The 15715-nt window shown below is 46.8% G+C and overlaps 1 protein-coding gene across 1 annotated transcript; it reads right to left on the bottom strand.

Moving 5' to 3' along the window:
• Positions 1 to 2989: 2989 nt before the first annotated feature.
• On the bottom strand, positions 2990 to 15373 carry atn1 (atrophin 1). Its single transcript, XM_032518596.1, has 10 exons — positions 15089 to 15373; positions 13219 to 13355; positions 12623 to 12724; positions 12122 to 12241; positions 9113 to 11943; positions 8742 to 8958; positions 7015 to 8599; positions 5657 to 5824; positions 5291 to 5471; positions 2990 to 3747 (listed from the first exon to the last, which is right to left on the bottom strand). Exons 2-10 carry the CDS (start codon positions 13243 to 13245, stop codon positions 3714 to 3716), a joined length of 5265 nt encoding a protein of 1754 aa, XP_032374487.1. The 5' UTR covers positions 13246 to 13355; positions 15089 to 15373; the 3' UTR covers positions 2990 to 3713.
• Positions 15374 to 15715: the final 342 nt, after the last annotated feature.

The following is a 15715-nucleotide window of genomic DNA, read 5'->3' as shown; positions in this document are numbered from 1 at the left end:
GTTGTACAACAACACATCCCACTACATACACCCATCCATTTCAATACCTTTTACGCATTCAATGTCATGGAGGGCTGGAGCCTCAGTCTCCTGGCATGTACTGGGGGTGGGCAGATAATAGAAATATGAAGTTAAAAAGGACAACAAGTATTATGTTGGAAAGACCAGCCTAGCCGAAAAGAGAAAAGGGAAAAAATAGGGCAAATTAATTCAAAAATTAACACAGTGACAACCTTTGCAACTGTCATTACCTCCTTTTGACTAACATCTGTTAAGTGTAAATAAATATGTAGCCAGTATCCTCATACACTTATTGTTTTCAAGCCGGTTCTTTGACCCAAAGGACCACCGGTTTCTGTTTTGTTAATCAAATCATGGACTGTTTTAAATGTGGGATTGGTGTTGTCAGTAAAAATTCTCAACTCTCAGGCCTAACTGGACCAGTTTTGATCTTGTAGCTGCTTGCTGAGATGGTGAGAATGCAGCGAGCTCTACCTCCCTGGTGTGTGTTGGAAGGAGGCAGAGAGCTCTGGCCACCCGCATGTTGTCTACAACCACTTGAAAAATGATTAGCAATGCCTCAAGATGATCCCGTGGGATCACCTTCTTTAGAGTGGCGTGAGCAACAGGTCAGAAGAGATTGATTGTATGGGTGAGAGAAGGTGAAAAAGGCAACAGAATGTTCTCAGCCAGTCTGTTGGTGAGATGTTGCTCAAGCGGATGTTTCATTGACCAAAGTAAGTACCCCTCCATGGCATGGGAAAATGTTCTGCATCTAATTGATCGAGACAAACAGAGGAGCTCCAATAAAAAGTAAAATTACAACAGTGAAATTGGAGATGACAGTCTAAAGTCCTGACTAGAACCACAGGAGAAGCAGAGTATCAGCCACAGTCAGCACTGAGGTAGTAGACAGGCGCAATAAAGAGTTAGTTGTGGTCATTAGATGAACTTTATGAAGTATGACAGCTCCAGCAAGAGAAGAAAGATGGTTGTGGAGCAAATGGGATAGCTAGAAGTCACAGCAAAAGTGTTAAAAGTGTCCCCTCTTGGGCAAAACAGAGCTTGAATGAAAAGTGAAAGTAGAGAAAGGAAGATATTTTTGCAGGAGGGAGCTGTAGGACAGGGTCTAAAACAAATGTGTCCCTGTTTGTAGAAAGTACACTGTGAAAGCATCAAATCCAAACATTGAATCCATGACAGTGTAGCTTGATGCAGTCTGTGATAACATTTGGAAATTGGTGTCAAATGTTTTGAACATTTTGCTTAAAGTGTCTGCATGAATGCTTTCTTTGGATAATGGCACAGGGGAGAGTTAGATCCCGTCGTATGTACAACCAGCTGGTTTTGTATTTATGCATCTTCCTTGTTGCAACAGTGTGCAACAATTGTGAGGGTGTGTGGGTTTCATTCTTATTTTTATTTCACTTACACGCATTTATTTGGAACAACTTTCTTTATTTGAATTTTCAATTAAAGGAGTATATATTATTTGAGGAACATTTTAGAGTTTATGAGGCTTGCATGACTTTGGCATCGCCTCTTCTTCAGATGTAGTTAAGCAATTGAAACACTGTATTACAAAAGTAGGGTGTTGTTCTGTGGCCTTGGTTTTTTGATCCACACCCATATTGGTATCACATGTAGAATCAAAAGTGCTGGTGAATCATTTGTTGTGTTTACAGTCCTATTGCTACCAGATTGAAAGCTTGTCATCAGTGACACTACAATTAATTACAGATAATTTTATAAACCACAGGGATGCACTCACAAGTGCTGTTATTTAAAACTGACCTGCCATTGTGCATTATCCTGAAATACTGCACTAAACTATTCATATGTGGCACTAAAAGTAGGCCAATATAAAAGAATAAGAATTATTAGAACATTTTTGTCCTAGGTTTGCAAACAAGAGCTGCTAATAATGTGTTTTTTTATACATCCAATCCATACATAATAAGAGGCCTATATGAAATTCAGTGTTTAAACGGCAATCATCTTTCTCATCCATCCTGAGAGAGGACCGATGAAGTCCTAAGAATATCCCCCAGATGTGATGTCGCTGGAGAGGAAAATCAGATTTGTCCTGCTAGAGGATACTTTACATTGTGTTGACACACTTATTCAAGGTGACTTTTAATAACACACAACCTACATACCAACTCACAGGCATGCCTTGTACAGTGCACATATCGTATATATGTAAACGTATCTATATAGATATATATCTATATCTATATAGATATATATATCTATATCTATATAGATATATATACTGTACATATGTAGGCTGTTACAAATAAGGCTATCAATCAATCAATGTCACATCGTTATGGTGAGCTTTTATTGCATAAATAAAGAAAAGGGATGCAGACTTTGGGCATGTGGAGAACCATGTAAGACTATTTAAATGGGCAGAGGGCATCATGAGGACAGAAAATGAATATTGTGAAGTTTGTTTAGCCAGATCTACGGTACATGTCCCACGAAACTGCGAGCCAGCAGCGATTCTGTCTTGCAACATGAAGGCCGTATTCAGTGATCCATGTTTGAGTCAGTTTGAAGGAGATTCCTCCAGCCGGACACGGTGAGAACACACACAGCCCAGAGCCTTCAGCAGTAAATCACACTCTCACAGCTCCTCCTTTTCATTTCTCTCTTTATATTTTTTTTCTTTCCTTTTCATTTTTACTGTGCAGTAAGGAATGCTCGCTCTACAGGGTGGCTGGTGTTCACTGGAGCGCCTCAACTCCCATGTCTCACACTCATCCCATGTGTCTCCTATTAGCTACACTCAACCAAGAGAGGGAGGGACGGAGAGAAAGAGGGGGGAGTCAGAAATAGAGAGAGGGGGAGGGGGAGAAGAGTGAGGAATTTGATATGCTTTGTGCATGAGTGACTTGTATAAAACAAAGACGGGGCAAATAGTCTGAATGTATGTGAGAGGGGAGGGAATAGTGCACGCATGAATACTCCAGAGACTAGCAAAAAAAGATTATAATTTATTTTCAGATTTTTTTGCCTTCATTTGCATCTTGTTTCACAAGGTAAATTGAAAATAAAAAATAAAAACCAACTGCCATACCATGAAAATGTAAAAAAATAATACAAATAATATGTACTGTATATATAATTATATAATTATCAACAAACAGACAACATTAATCATAATAACAATACTATTGATCGTAAACATAACATAACACTAAATTGCTGGTCTCATGCATATAGAACGCCCCTCAGATACAAAAGAGGGGGTAATTACTAAAAATAGAACCAAAAGTTTCACCAGTTCAGAATAAGCGCCTAGCTACATGCAATGACATAAAAGAGACTCATGTACACATTCCTTCTGGCATCAAGTATTTTACACATACTGTACTTCACTATTGCCGTCCCAATCTAATATACTGTACAGAGCACGATACAAAACAGGACTGGAGTTTGAGAACATTATGCAGGGAAGTGCTGGAGTCTGGATCTTCAACATGGTGCAGTTAGCAGGGACTGTGTGCAACATTTTCACGCCCTCCTCCCTCTTTTGTAAATCCTTGAAAATCTGCTTGTTTTCTTCAGTGGATCCCCCATCCATTAGTCCAGCTTTTTTTCTGAGTCTTTGTTCCTTCATAGTTTTTAGTGCTTTTCTTTTGCGTTTCATTTTGCACACGTTCTCCCTCGTTTTTCTCCATGCTGCTCTTTGTCATGCCCCTCCCTCACAGGGTCTTGTCACTTTCTTTCTTCAGGTGACTAAAAGGTCAAAAGAGAAACCATGTTAGAGTGCATATTGAAGTTAAAGGTCACAGCTAAGATTGGGGTTCAATTTCCTCTCAGATAATTGTAGCTTTTACGCCCAACATTTGAGATACATAAAAGCTTAACTTTTTTGTGTGTAAATTAGCGTTAATGTGCTCATTTTACACACTCATGAGCAGAGAAAACACCCCATGTGCCACACAGCTGACTTCACAGCTGAGATGCTGTACAATTTTGCCAGCTTTCCAACTACTTCTTCTTTTGTAGGCCGGCCAATTGTAACAAACTAATCACCAAGCCAAAGGCTGCCAAATGCCAGTAACACTAACCTTGGGCTTTCATCTATAAAACTAAATAACAACAGTAGGAGTGATTATTAATTTGTGTTGTTTTTAGACTCAGCCAGTGAATAAGGCTTGATAAAAATCTAATCAAAATGTAATAACCAGATTTGTAGATTTCTGCTACCACAATCAAAGTATTGGGTCGTCAGGCTATTTTGTTGTTTGTCAGATCCGGTTTGGATTTTTTATTGAAATTTTAAAGGTCCTATGGCATGAAAATGTCACTTTGTGAGGTTTTTAACCATCAATATAAGTTCCCCTAGTTCCCACTAATATTAGTCCCCCCCCAATGAGTTCATACAGGGAAAGGTTACCTCCCCTTTCTCTGCTTTGTCCGCCCAGAGAATTTGGCCCGTCCATGACAAAGAGAGAGACGTCATGGATTGCAAACAAGCAAAGCATGGTAGTTGGTCAAGGCCACACCCCAACCCTCCACCTTGTCCCCCTTTCTCCTCCTCAATAGCATTTAAAACTACAGACACAAAATGGCACATCCTAAGGAAAGGTCATTGTGTAACTGGCTGTAGTGGCTGTTATTCTGCACCGAGTCAGACTTTTGGAAAATAAACTTTTGATTTGGTATTAGGGGACCACTAAGACCCATATAAAAGCATCCAAAAAGCAGCATGTCATAGGACTTTTAACAAATGCTTCTCCCATCCATGCAAGTCATTTGTTGCAAGTAGATTCATAGTGACCACTGAGAGAAAGAGTGAAGCCAATGAATTGCATTAACCTGGTGACATAACGGTAAAATAAAATCTGGCTTTGGGTTTTGAGTCAGGATTGGGTGGGTGGGTTCAGCGGGGTTAAGAAACACTGGGTCTCATTTTAAGGACAGTGCAAAACTCTAGGCACATGTATGCCAATATCATATACAGTATTAGACTATTGGGATATTTGATTAATTGCTCAAGTATTTCTTTAGCAAAAATGACAAATATTTTCGGACCAAGCTTCTCAAATGTGAAGATGTTCTTGTATCATAGTTTATGTAAATCTTTAGGCTTTGGACTGTTGGTTGAACAGAAAAAGTAATTGGAAGACAACACAGTGGGCCTTGGGAAGCTGTGATTTTATAGACAGGGATTAGCTATTGATAGAAAAAAACAGTTCTTGCAACGTTACAGAACATTTTGTCTCTACTGCACTAACAGTGGCAGTTACAATGGACACACAGACAGCCTCTGTACCTGTAATACTCGTCCTGGGTGAGGGAGTGGTGGTGATGGTGATGGATCCACTGTTGTTCCAGGGCCAGTCTCTGGATCTGCAGCTCTGCGCTCTGGGCCTGCTGCATGGCCTGGAGCTGATGGGCTGCCGACATGGGACCAGTGAGGGAGGACGGCTGGGGCAGGTCACGGAAAGGAGCACCTGTATAAAAAATAAAATAAAAAAGAAAGAGGAAAAAGGAGGAGCAGGTGGGATACAAAAAGGAAAACGGAGAAATAAAAGAGGTAAAAGGACACCAAGGTCAATCATCATCATCATATTCAAAAAAGTCTCTTTAGAAACTTTCATCACTGTGAAGTTTTTAGAGAGAAAAACTGAACAAGTACATGGACGAGGAGCCTTCTCCTCACCGAACAGCTGTTGGCGGAGCACCTCGCTGTCAGTGAGGGGGTGAGCCAGGATGGGGGTGCCTAGTGTGGCTCCTGGGTAAGGGAGGCGTGTCAAAGGAGACCCCGACGCCAACGGGTCCATCAGGGGGTGTACCCCGCCCGTCGCTGGATGCCAGTGATGTAATAGGAAATACAGGAGATATTTAATAAGAGTCAAATTATGAATTCAAAACAAAGATAATGCACACAGCATGGAAACATGTAAGAAAAGTCTAATTCTGGGTGACACGTGAGCAGCTGAGAAAGTTCAAATCTGAGAAATATGGATTCTGGATGCAACAGTACGTCAGTAAACATAATGGCAGTGTAAGTGTAAATGTGAAATGCAATTATTAATATCCATCCATCCATTATCTGTAACCGCTTATTCTTTACAGGCGGTGGAGGGCTAGAGCCGATCACAGCTGACATTGGGCAGGAGGCGGGGTACACCCTGGACAGGTCGCCAGACAATCACAGGGCTGGTACATAGAGACAGACAACCATTCACGCTCACATTCACACCTACAGGCAATTTAGAGTCCCCAATTAACCTAAACAAACCTAACCTGCATGTCTTTGGACTGGGAGAAAGTCGGAAGACCTGAAGAAAATGCATACTAATACGGGAGAACATGCAAACTCCACACAGAACACCCGGCGGATTGGAACCCAGAACCCTCCTGCTGTGAGAGACCATGCTAACCACTGCACCACCCCACATATTAATATGCACATTTGAACTTTAAACACAGAGAAAAAAGACCTCTTTTTTTTCGTGTATTTTTGCTGATTGGTGTTACCACATCCCTGCCCCACAACCCCAAACCTATTTGTAACTCCTGAAGAAAATGGGTCACAAAGATATAGATAAAACAAAGGCTAAACAATCTCTGCTCCACAGCTTGGCATTGAAGTTTTTAGCATTTGTTCCTCAAACAGGAGTAAATTTGTTTGGGACTATTGTCAACCCATGGATTATGACACATTTTGTGTGTCACTCCCACATACACTGCTGCACAGTGCATGTGGGATTGACTCAAAATGTACCACAGTGCCCTTCATAAAGAAGGAACTTTATGATGGGAGAAGAAAGGTCTTAGACTTGTTTTTATAATTTTGGGGAAATAATGGAGGTCTATGGTGCTAGAATATCGCTCGCCTTATCCTTTACTTTTATAGTATGCAAATCTTGCACAAATCAACTTTCATAAATGAATTTTAGACTACAAAATGTTTTCATAGTAACACATATGTGCAATCACAAGGCAGTTGATACTGATTACAACAGCATTTGTAGTAGAAGTGGTTAGTACCTGTGTCTTGCTGGTGCAGGTGAAGATGTGAGTGGATGTGTGAATGCTGGTGATGATGAGGTGTCACGTTCAACATCTGCAGACGCCCCAGATTCTCTCCTCCGTTTCCACCTGTTCCTCCTCCACTTCCCCCTCCCCCTCCTCCTCCAGTTCCGTTTCCACCACTTTCTCCCCTTTCTCTCTCCCTTTCTCTTTCTCGCTCTCTGTCCCCAAAGGCCGGCAAAGCTGCTCTGTCTCTCTCCCTCTCCCGCTCTCTTTCCCCACTTCTGTCTCGCTCATAAGAGGCAGGAGAGCGAGTGGGAGTGGGGTAGTTCTCAGAGGGTGCGGCTGGAGCAGTGGCTGGTGGCAAATGAGAGGACAGGGAGCTGGGAAAAGAAGAATGGGCGACTGGGTGATGAAGTGAGGAGGCGTTGGAGGTCGGCGGAGCAGGTGGAGGAGGAGCTGGCGGAGGAGCAGCAGGGCCTGCTGGGGCTTGGGGGGCAGCCGGCGGTGCAGATGATGGGTGAGACGGAAGAGAGGGTGTTAGGAGGGATGAAGGGGGTGGATTGGACAGGGCCTGAGGGGCCGGAGGGTTGGGAGGGCGAGTAACCTGGGCCAGGGTTGGGTTCTGGAGGTGCGGGGGAGCAGGGGGAGCTGGGGGGGGAGGAGTGCCATAGAGTGACACCTCATTAGCTCCCGCTGCACCTCCTCCTAGTAGCAGGGAGTGTGCATGGGCATGGGCATGGGCATGGGCATGGGCATGGGCATGAGCATGGGCATGTGCATGTGCATGTGCTTGGGCATTGGCATGGGCATGAGCATGGGCGTGAGCATGGGCATGAGAATGAGAGTGAGCAAGGGCAAGAGCTGCATGATCCGGTATAGCCCCTGGTGGGTAAACCCGCTCATCACTTTTAAATTCAAATCCTTGCTTTATTCGCTCTCGATGTGCAGCCACTGCATGAGGAAAGCCGACTCCTCCTAACCCTGCACCCCCAATGCCTCCAGGTATTGGGCCTCCTGCCATCCCAGCATGTCCTCCAACACCTGGACCCCCTTCAAGGCTGCCACCATACAAAAAGCCCAAGATGGCTGCAGCTGTAGCTGCATCAGGAGGCAGGTGATGCGGGTGGCCTAATCCATGATTCTGGAACTGAGGAAGGAAGAATGAGGGGTGGACGTGGGGATGGCCATGGTGAACTTGTGCGTGGTGTGCCTGGGCCCGACTTGCTGCCCCGAGTGGAGACATAGCATGAGGGCGAGCATACTCGCTCAGGGTTCTCAGCGCTGGGGTATCAGGGCCCAGATATGGACCCCCTAAACCTATTCCCAGGGCACCCTGAGGGCCGACCACTGTTGATTGACCCATAGATGGCAGGAGGAGGGAGTGAGGGATAGAGTGAGCGAGGGTGGGATGGAGATGGTGTGCTTGAGCAAGGTGAGCATGGGGGTGTGAGGGATGATGCTGGGGGTGAGGGTGGGAGGCAGAGTTGCCCGAGGATGAGGAGGAGGAAGATGAAGGATCGAGGATGATAGAAGATGAGGAGGGGAAGAAGAGAGAGGATCCCTGGCGACCCCCTCCAGAGGCGTTGACGTCCTTCTGCTGCTGCAGAGACAACAGTAAAAGACAGTCAAACACATCTGCCCTGGTCTGCTCTACTTCCCTCCCATAAAAATGACCAATTAAATCTACATTAAATCCAATAAATCTTACACACTGCATAATTATCACGATCAAATGTGCACACCTGTAGATGCCGATCCAGTTCCCTCTCACGTTCACGCTCCCTCTCTCGTTCCCTCTCTTTTTCTCTGAGGTCTCTAGCCCGCTGCTCGACCTCCCTGCGAGCCCTTTCGATCACCTCATTCCTCTTCTTCCACAGTTTGGAGCCATCCAACGGGACAAAGAGGACATCACTGCGGGCGCAGGAATTCCCACTGCCTCGATCAAGGACCTTGTGAAACCTGGACACAAGTGACACAGCAGAGTAATAAATACATCATTACTACAACCACCAGCAGTCATAATCATATTACTGTTTATTACATATGATCAAATGAAGATGGACTGAACAGAGTGACAGTCTCAAATAGGACGATGAAGTTATTCTGACTTTACCGTGCTGATTGGCTGGCGTGGATAGGAATGTCTACAGGTTTGGGTTCAGGAGAGGGGCTTCTCAACACCGGGGGAGGGCTTTCAATCTCATCCCTTTCTTCTATTGGTTCCTCTTTGATAACAGGTGTGGGAGGTGGGCCTGAATCCGAATGTCCGTCTCCACCAGGGAGTAAAGAACTGGAGGCAGGGGTCGAAATGCTGTTATTGTTGGCGGAGTTACTAAGAGGTGGAGGTCCTTTTGAAACATTTTGAGGCGAGAGTGATTGCGAGTTGGTATTGCTGCTATTGGGTGCGCTATTGTTGCTATTGCTGTTGGTCATGGTACTGCCACTGTTCCCATTGGAATGGTACGTTCCACTGAAGGGAGGGTGGCTGTTCAAAGTGCCATGGAAAGGGGAGGGGCGACATCCAGGTGAACAGCTGGATGACACACCTGGCCCAGGAAGTGGCATATTGGGTCCAGATGAGGAGCCAGGGGGAAAAGGTGAGAAGCCTCCCATTTGATTTGTGGATGGGCTGGGTAATGGAGAGAGGGGTGTTGGAGGAGTCTGGGCGGAGGATTGGTAGTGGGGGGGACGTACATTGGGAGCCATACCCGATGGGGATGGCTGGGTGTGGGAGGTTTGGGCTGTCGGTAGAGGAGGCGGTGGAGGGGGATAAGGAGCATTTGGAGGGTGTCCATGATGGCTGGAAGAGGAGGAGGGAGAGAGCGCAGGAGGCTGATTTGGGCCTCCACGATTTTGGTACAGAGCAGACTCTCGCAGGTTTGAGTCTCTTTCTCTGTCTCTGGGCCCGGACTGGTAGTGGGGGTGAGGTGGGTGGGGGTGATGGGTTCCTCCAGGCCCTGAATACTCTCGTCCCAGGTTTGGAGTCACCCCAGGGGGGCTGAGGTACTCTCGATTTGTGCCAGTGGAAGGAGGCGCCCCGGCAGGAAAGTCTTTTCCTCCAGTGGGAGGATACTCTCTGTGAAAGTGATCTGCTCCAGAAGAAGGGGGTTGTGCCTGGTCCATAGGAGGAGGAAAGTCTCGGCTAGATGAGTTTGGGGGATGTGGGTGTGGGTGTGGGGGCAAGGAGGAGTGGGTAGGGTGACTTGGGTTGTTTTGGGGTGATGCAGGTGGGTCTCGGTTCAGCATTGGGGTGGCAGGTAGCCCGCTGGTTGAACTTTGGGGGTTTCCCTGGGGGATGGAGTTGTTGTTTGGGTTACTGTTGCCCACAACCTCTCTTGTCTGGCCCCCAAACTCACCCCATCTGCCACCATCTTTGTCTCTGGGATGCCCCCCTCCAGTTCCGTTGGGGCCAAAGTCTCTACTCTGGTTTTGGTTTGGCAATGGAAACTCCCTCCCTGCATCCCGTTCCCTTTCTCGCTCCCTGTCTCTGAAAGCTGGACCAAAGTCTCTTCTTTCAGAACCCAAGTTAGGTCCATCTCTCCCAGAACCTTGGAACTCCCGGTTCTGACCCACTGGCAAACCCCCAAACTCCCTGCCTTGGATGTTGTTTGACCCACTCATCCCACCACAAGCACTATTACTATTACCCCCACTACTATTGTTGCTGCTGTTGCCAATGGGAGCAGAGAACTCTCTGTTGATCTCCCTCCCACCACACTCCCCCCTCACTCCCCTCTCCCTCTCTCCTGCAGCCCCCCTCTCTCTGTCCCCTCCCCCTCCAGCGTACCTGGGAAGGTACTCTCTGTGGGGGTGGGGGTGAGGATGGGGGAGGTAAGAGGGGTGGGAGGAGGAGTGGCGAGAGGATGGAGGGTTGTAAACAGAGGGAAGTTGCTGCTGCTGTACTGGGGGCTGGTGCTGTGGTTGGTGTGGGTGGTGGTTGCCAGGGTAACGGGTGTATCCCCAGCTCCCTTGGCAACCAGTTGCTGTGCCACCCTGCCAGCTGGTGGAGCTGTAGTGGTGAGGGTGGGTAGAGGGTTGGGTCTGAGGCTGGGACTGCGGCTGGGGGCCGGTCTGTGGCATCAGAGAAGGAGGAGTGGACTGAGCCTTGTCCAGGAGTTTGTCTGCCTTTTCTATTTTGTCTCTTTCTATCTTAACCTCAGCAGGCAGGTTTTGTCCCCCAAGCTCCAGGGGCTTCAGGGCAGGTGGAGGAGGAAGAGGAGGGGGTAAAGAGTGAGGAATGTTGGGGCTGTTATGGGAAAAATCTCCTCCCGAAACAGTTGTCTTTGTCACACACTGCGTGCTGGCTTTGGAATTCATTCTGCTGCCACTAAGTGCTCCGTCAATGACTGTGGGTCCACCATACTCAACTTTACACATCAATTTGGAGTCCATGGAAAAATAGGACTTCCTCCCACTACTGCTGTCGTTTGATGAATCCCCTGCTCCACGGAGCGAGGGGGTCAGACCAGAGGAAGAGCATGGAGTGGAGGGGGGCTTAAGAGATGGACAGTCTTCAATTCGTGTATCCATCTCCCTCTTTTCTCCATCTCCACAGGACTCCTCCCCTCTCCCCTCTCGTAGCGCTCTCCTATCATCTCCTGCCCCTTTCCCCACTCCTCCCTCCTTGCCTTTCTCCCGTTCCCTCTCTCCTTGCTTTGGTGAGTCGGGGCCATCGGAATCAGAGTCCAGGCTACCCAAAGGGGAAGCTGAGAGGCTTGGGGACGAGGAACGATTGTCCTGGTCTATATCCTGCCCACTGCTCAGACTACTGCTGCTATTGGCCAGGCTCCCTACAACTGAACTCCTACTGCCCTGGGATTGGCCATCTTCGTTGTCACTCTCACGAGATTGGCTGGCAACTGAGGTTGGAGGTGGGACAGTGGAAGGAGCCGAGCTGTCAGTCGAGTGTGTTGATGTAGGAGGGTTTGGGGTAGAGGCCGAATCCTGACAAGAAAAGATCATGTGTGGATGAGGTAAAAATGTAAATTTTGTAAACGTGGCAATATTGTAAAAGCAATGAATATAACTCGTACTACTTAGACAGTGCCTTTGGGATGATTTAGCCTAATCAAAGCTTTATAATTAGGCTTTATATAACAGGTTAACGAAATGTAACACAAACCTGAACTTTCTGCCTCTTTGGAGGAGAAACAAGTTCCTCCCCCTCACTCTCTGATGAATCATGCCCTTGTGATCGGCGACTGAAGCGATTTCCAGCCAATTCCTCACCAGCACCTCTTTGCTAAAACAACACAAGACTTTTAATTCTGTAGCGTTGCTTTTGAATCCCTAATAGGCCTATAACAGTTTTTAGAACAAAGCCACACTTGCAAGCACACACACACAATACATCAATGTCAAACACAAAACATCAAAGATTTCAAAGAACTACGTTGTAAAACACACTATCGAACAATACTGACACCGCAAGGGTTATGTCTGTGGCAATCAGACTGATGCCTCATGCACTGAAAGCGCACACACACACACACACACAACCAAAATATAATACACAGGACAGTTCTTTATTGCTCATAATGACTATTTCTTGCATGCTCACACATTAACTTACGGCCAAAGCAACGACAAGAGAGATAAAAATATTAAAGAGGTGTGCTCTAACCGTCTGCCTATCATTGCGTTCAGGGCGAGTGGGGCTGGGATGCGGGCGTCTGCCCCTTCTCTCCTCACTCGCCCCCCGCCGTCGCCCACTGCGCATGGGCATCTGCAAAACCCAAAGTCCAGTAAAGCAAGAGCACATGGAGTGGACTGGTAAGCATTACATATTAAAAACAATGTAGAGTTAAAGGAATAAGGAGATATACAGATTGAAATACGTGTTGATTATAATGAAAATAGAAGCCAAAACAAAGTCAAGATCATTCAATTCAAGGTGGAATGTAGAAAGGACAAGTGGAGAATAAAATTGTGAGGGAGGTGAAAAGAAGAACAGTCCATAATAGAGAGAAGGCCACAGAGAGGAGGGATAAATTGTAAGCAGAGCAAATAATCGAATATAAACGTGGAATCTCACAACTAAATAAACTAAATTGACATCTTAGACATCCTGGTTGTTTTGAAATACTATCACATACTGAACTAATTATGATGTAGCCACACTACACGGTACTACATACAGTACAGAAAATAGGCAGGAAATAGGTAGGCACTCCCTGGCCTCATTGTAAAAAATATAGAATACATAGGCCTTGTTCATACCGATTCTTTGTGTGTCCGGGTTTTCATTATTTCTTCTTTAAAACGCTCATTTTAAAACGCAAGCCATTGCAGGGACTGAATTGGTTCCTGTTGCTTACTGACTGGCCTGTGTGTTACACCATGAGAGCAACCAAAACCTGTAAAGAAGCATAAACAAAGACGGCATTATTCAGTTTTTACTGGCATGGAAATCCTACAAAGAATTCAATGTTTTTGCTAAAGAACATTTAGTAAGGATACAGTGATACGCAATATCGTTTGCTATCTGCACCTAGTGTGGAGCTCAAGAATTTTTGACATTATGAAAACGTCTGAGTTTGAAACTGCAAAAGCACTGTTGCAACATTCAAATTTCCATCATGCTTCACACTGTACTGGCACAATGTTTCTTCCCAGCCTCCAGTCTTCACCACAGCAGCGTAAACACACAGGTACAATTGGTTAACCCACTCACACTAACAGAATGCACTGGTCTGGATAATGTATAAATTGCTTTAACATTTAAAACAACAGATAATAAGAGCGGAGCAGAAAAAGTGCTGATTGGTAGACTGCATTTTGGAAGGTGGCCTGCAGAAAACTCATATCTTAAGCAATGAGACTCCCCCCCCCCCCCCCCCCCCCCCCCCCCCCCCCCCCACCCCCCCCCCCCCCGTCCCCCCCCCACCCCCCCCCCCCCCACCCTCCCCCCCCCCCCCCCCCCCCCACCTCCCCCCCCCCCCCCCCCCCCCCCACCCCCCACCCCCCGCCCTCCCCCCACCACCATCCCCCCCCCCCCCCCCGCCCCCCCATCCTAGATTTTTTATCCATTCCCCTGTCCTGACACATAGGGGCCCTTGCCGCCCCTATCCTTCATCCTGTACTAAGATACAACAATGGCTCTCCTTTCATCATAATCTCCCCCCCCCCCCCCAAAAGATTGGCTGAACATTAGCCCCCCTACACACGCCTAGCCGCCTGTTTCTTTTTTTTGTGTTTTTTGGTTTCCAACATCCTTACCACTCCAACTAGACCTGGCTATGCTTTTAATATTGGCTGTTGCAGTGACTGCCCACTCGAGTAAATCTAACGTTCAATCACTTCACAACTTAGAGCTCTAAGAAGAACAAAAATCATCAGTATACCATGCCGAGTATAGTGCAGCCAATACTGATCATCACCCGGAAACATTCAGCGCCTAGTGGTTACTTATAATGATCTCAGGACAGGTCAGATGGCCCTCTGTGGTTCCATGCAGGTCCATGGCCATGGTCAGTACCATGGTCAAAAACACATCACTAATACACATAACCCACTGTCACCTTGCACGCTCATGCTTGAGCCACGCAACGCCATAGCATATCAACATACTGACCACTGCATGTGATGCAAAGCAGCAGCATGCAGTTGCTCTGCTTACATCACCAGCGGGCGAGCACTGCAACGACTCTTTCTTCTTTCTCCCTGCGAATGTTATTGATACACATGCAGAGGCCAAAGCTGCTCTACCGCCTGCCTCTCATACTACCACGGCGGAACACAGTCCACCTACGACGGGGAGAGTCGCGTTCAGCAGCACATACATGTTCCCAATCAGAATGGATGCCTGTGCAGCGCTGTTTCTAGACGCTGCACATCCTAAAAGAAAGAGGATATGGAATGGCGAATCATGGCATTTCGCACCGGCTCTCCCTTCCCCTTTCCTCGCTGGAATGTGGGTGCGCGTCGTGCACTTTATTAACATTAATTCACCGGGACATAAATAGCCCCAACGCAGGAGCATGATGGTAATTAAAGCACAAAGGAAAAAAATGGGAGGGAGAGGACAAACGTGGCCAGCAGGAATAGCTCCAAATACACAGTATATGCATCCATTTTTCCTTTTACTTACCTATAATATCCAGCGATGCGTGCTCTCACTCTCCCTTTCTCTCTCTGTTTTGTCGTTTTATGTTGCACACTGACACGCACACCTCAGAGCCCGGGCGTCTGTCAACAGAGGCTTGTGCTGGCTCATATTGCAACGGGCTCCGATAATAATAATGCAGAAGAAATCTATTTCAATTCGTTGCAGGAACAAAACAGGGGTGCCAACTGAAGACTACAAATTGATGCGTACCCTTGCCTCTTCCCCACCCCCTTTCGCCCCCTTTTTCTTTTTTTTTTTTGCCCCCCCCCTCTCCCACCCTTCCTACTCCCCCCTTCCTCTAAGACGACTTGCACTTTTTTTTATATCCCCTCTCCGGTCTTACAGTCACAATTTTTAGCGGTGGGGTGAGCCAGAGAGAGGGATGCACGTCGGGTGACAGAAAGGGAGAGAGGAGAGGGCGTGATTTGCATGAGGAGAGAGGGGGAGGATAAAGGAGGAGGAGGAGGGAGTAGTGAGGCAGGGAGAAGGAGGAAGAGAAGCGCATAGAGAGGGCCAAAACTCTGAAGAGGGAGGGGATCAAGAGGGAGGGTCTCTCTCTGTCTCTGTTGCCTAGTCCCTCCAGAGTTACCTTTACTGTATGGAGAGGCT

This window comes from Etheostoma spectabile, chromosome 6 (genome assembly GCF_008692095.1).
Source record: "Etheostoma spectabile isolate EspeVRDwgs_2016 chromosome 6, UIUC_Espe_1.0, whole genome shotgun sequence".
NCBI classification, from domain to species: domain Eukaryota; kingdom Metazoa; phylum Chordata; class Actinopteri; order Perciformes; family Percidae; genus Etheostoma; species Etheostoma spectabile.
The sequence above is the reverse complement of the archived record's forward strand: the minus strand, read 5'-3'. Positions and strand labels throughout refer to the sequence as shown.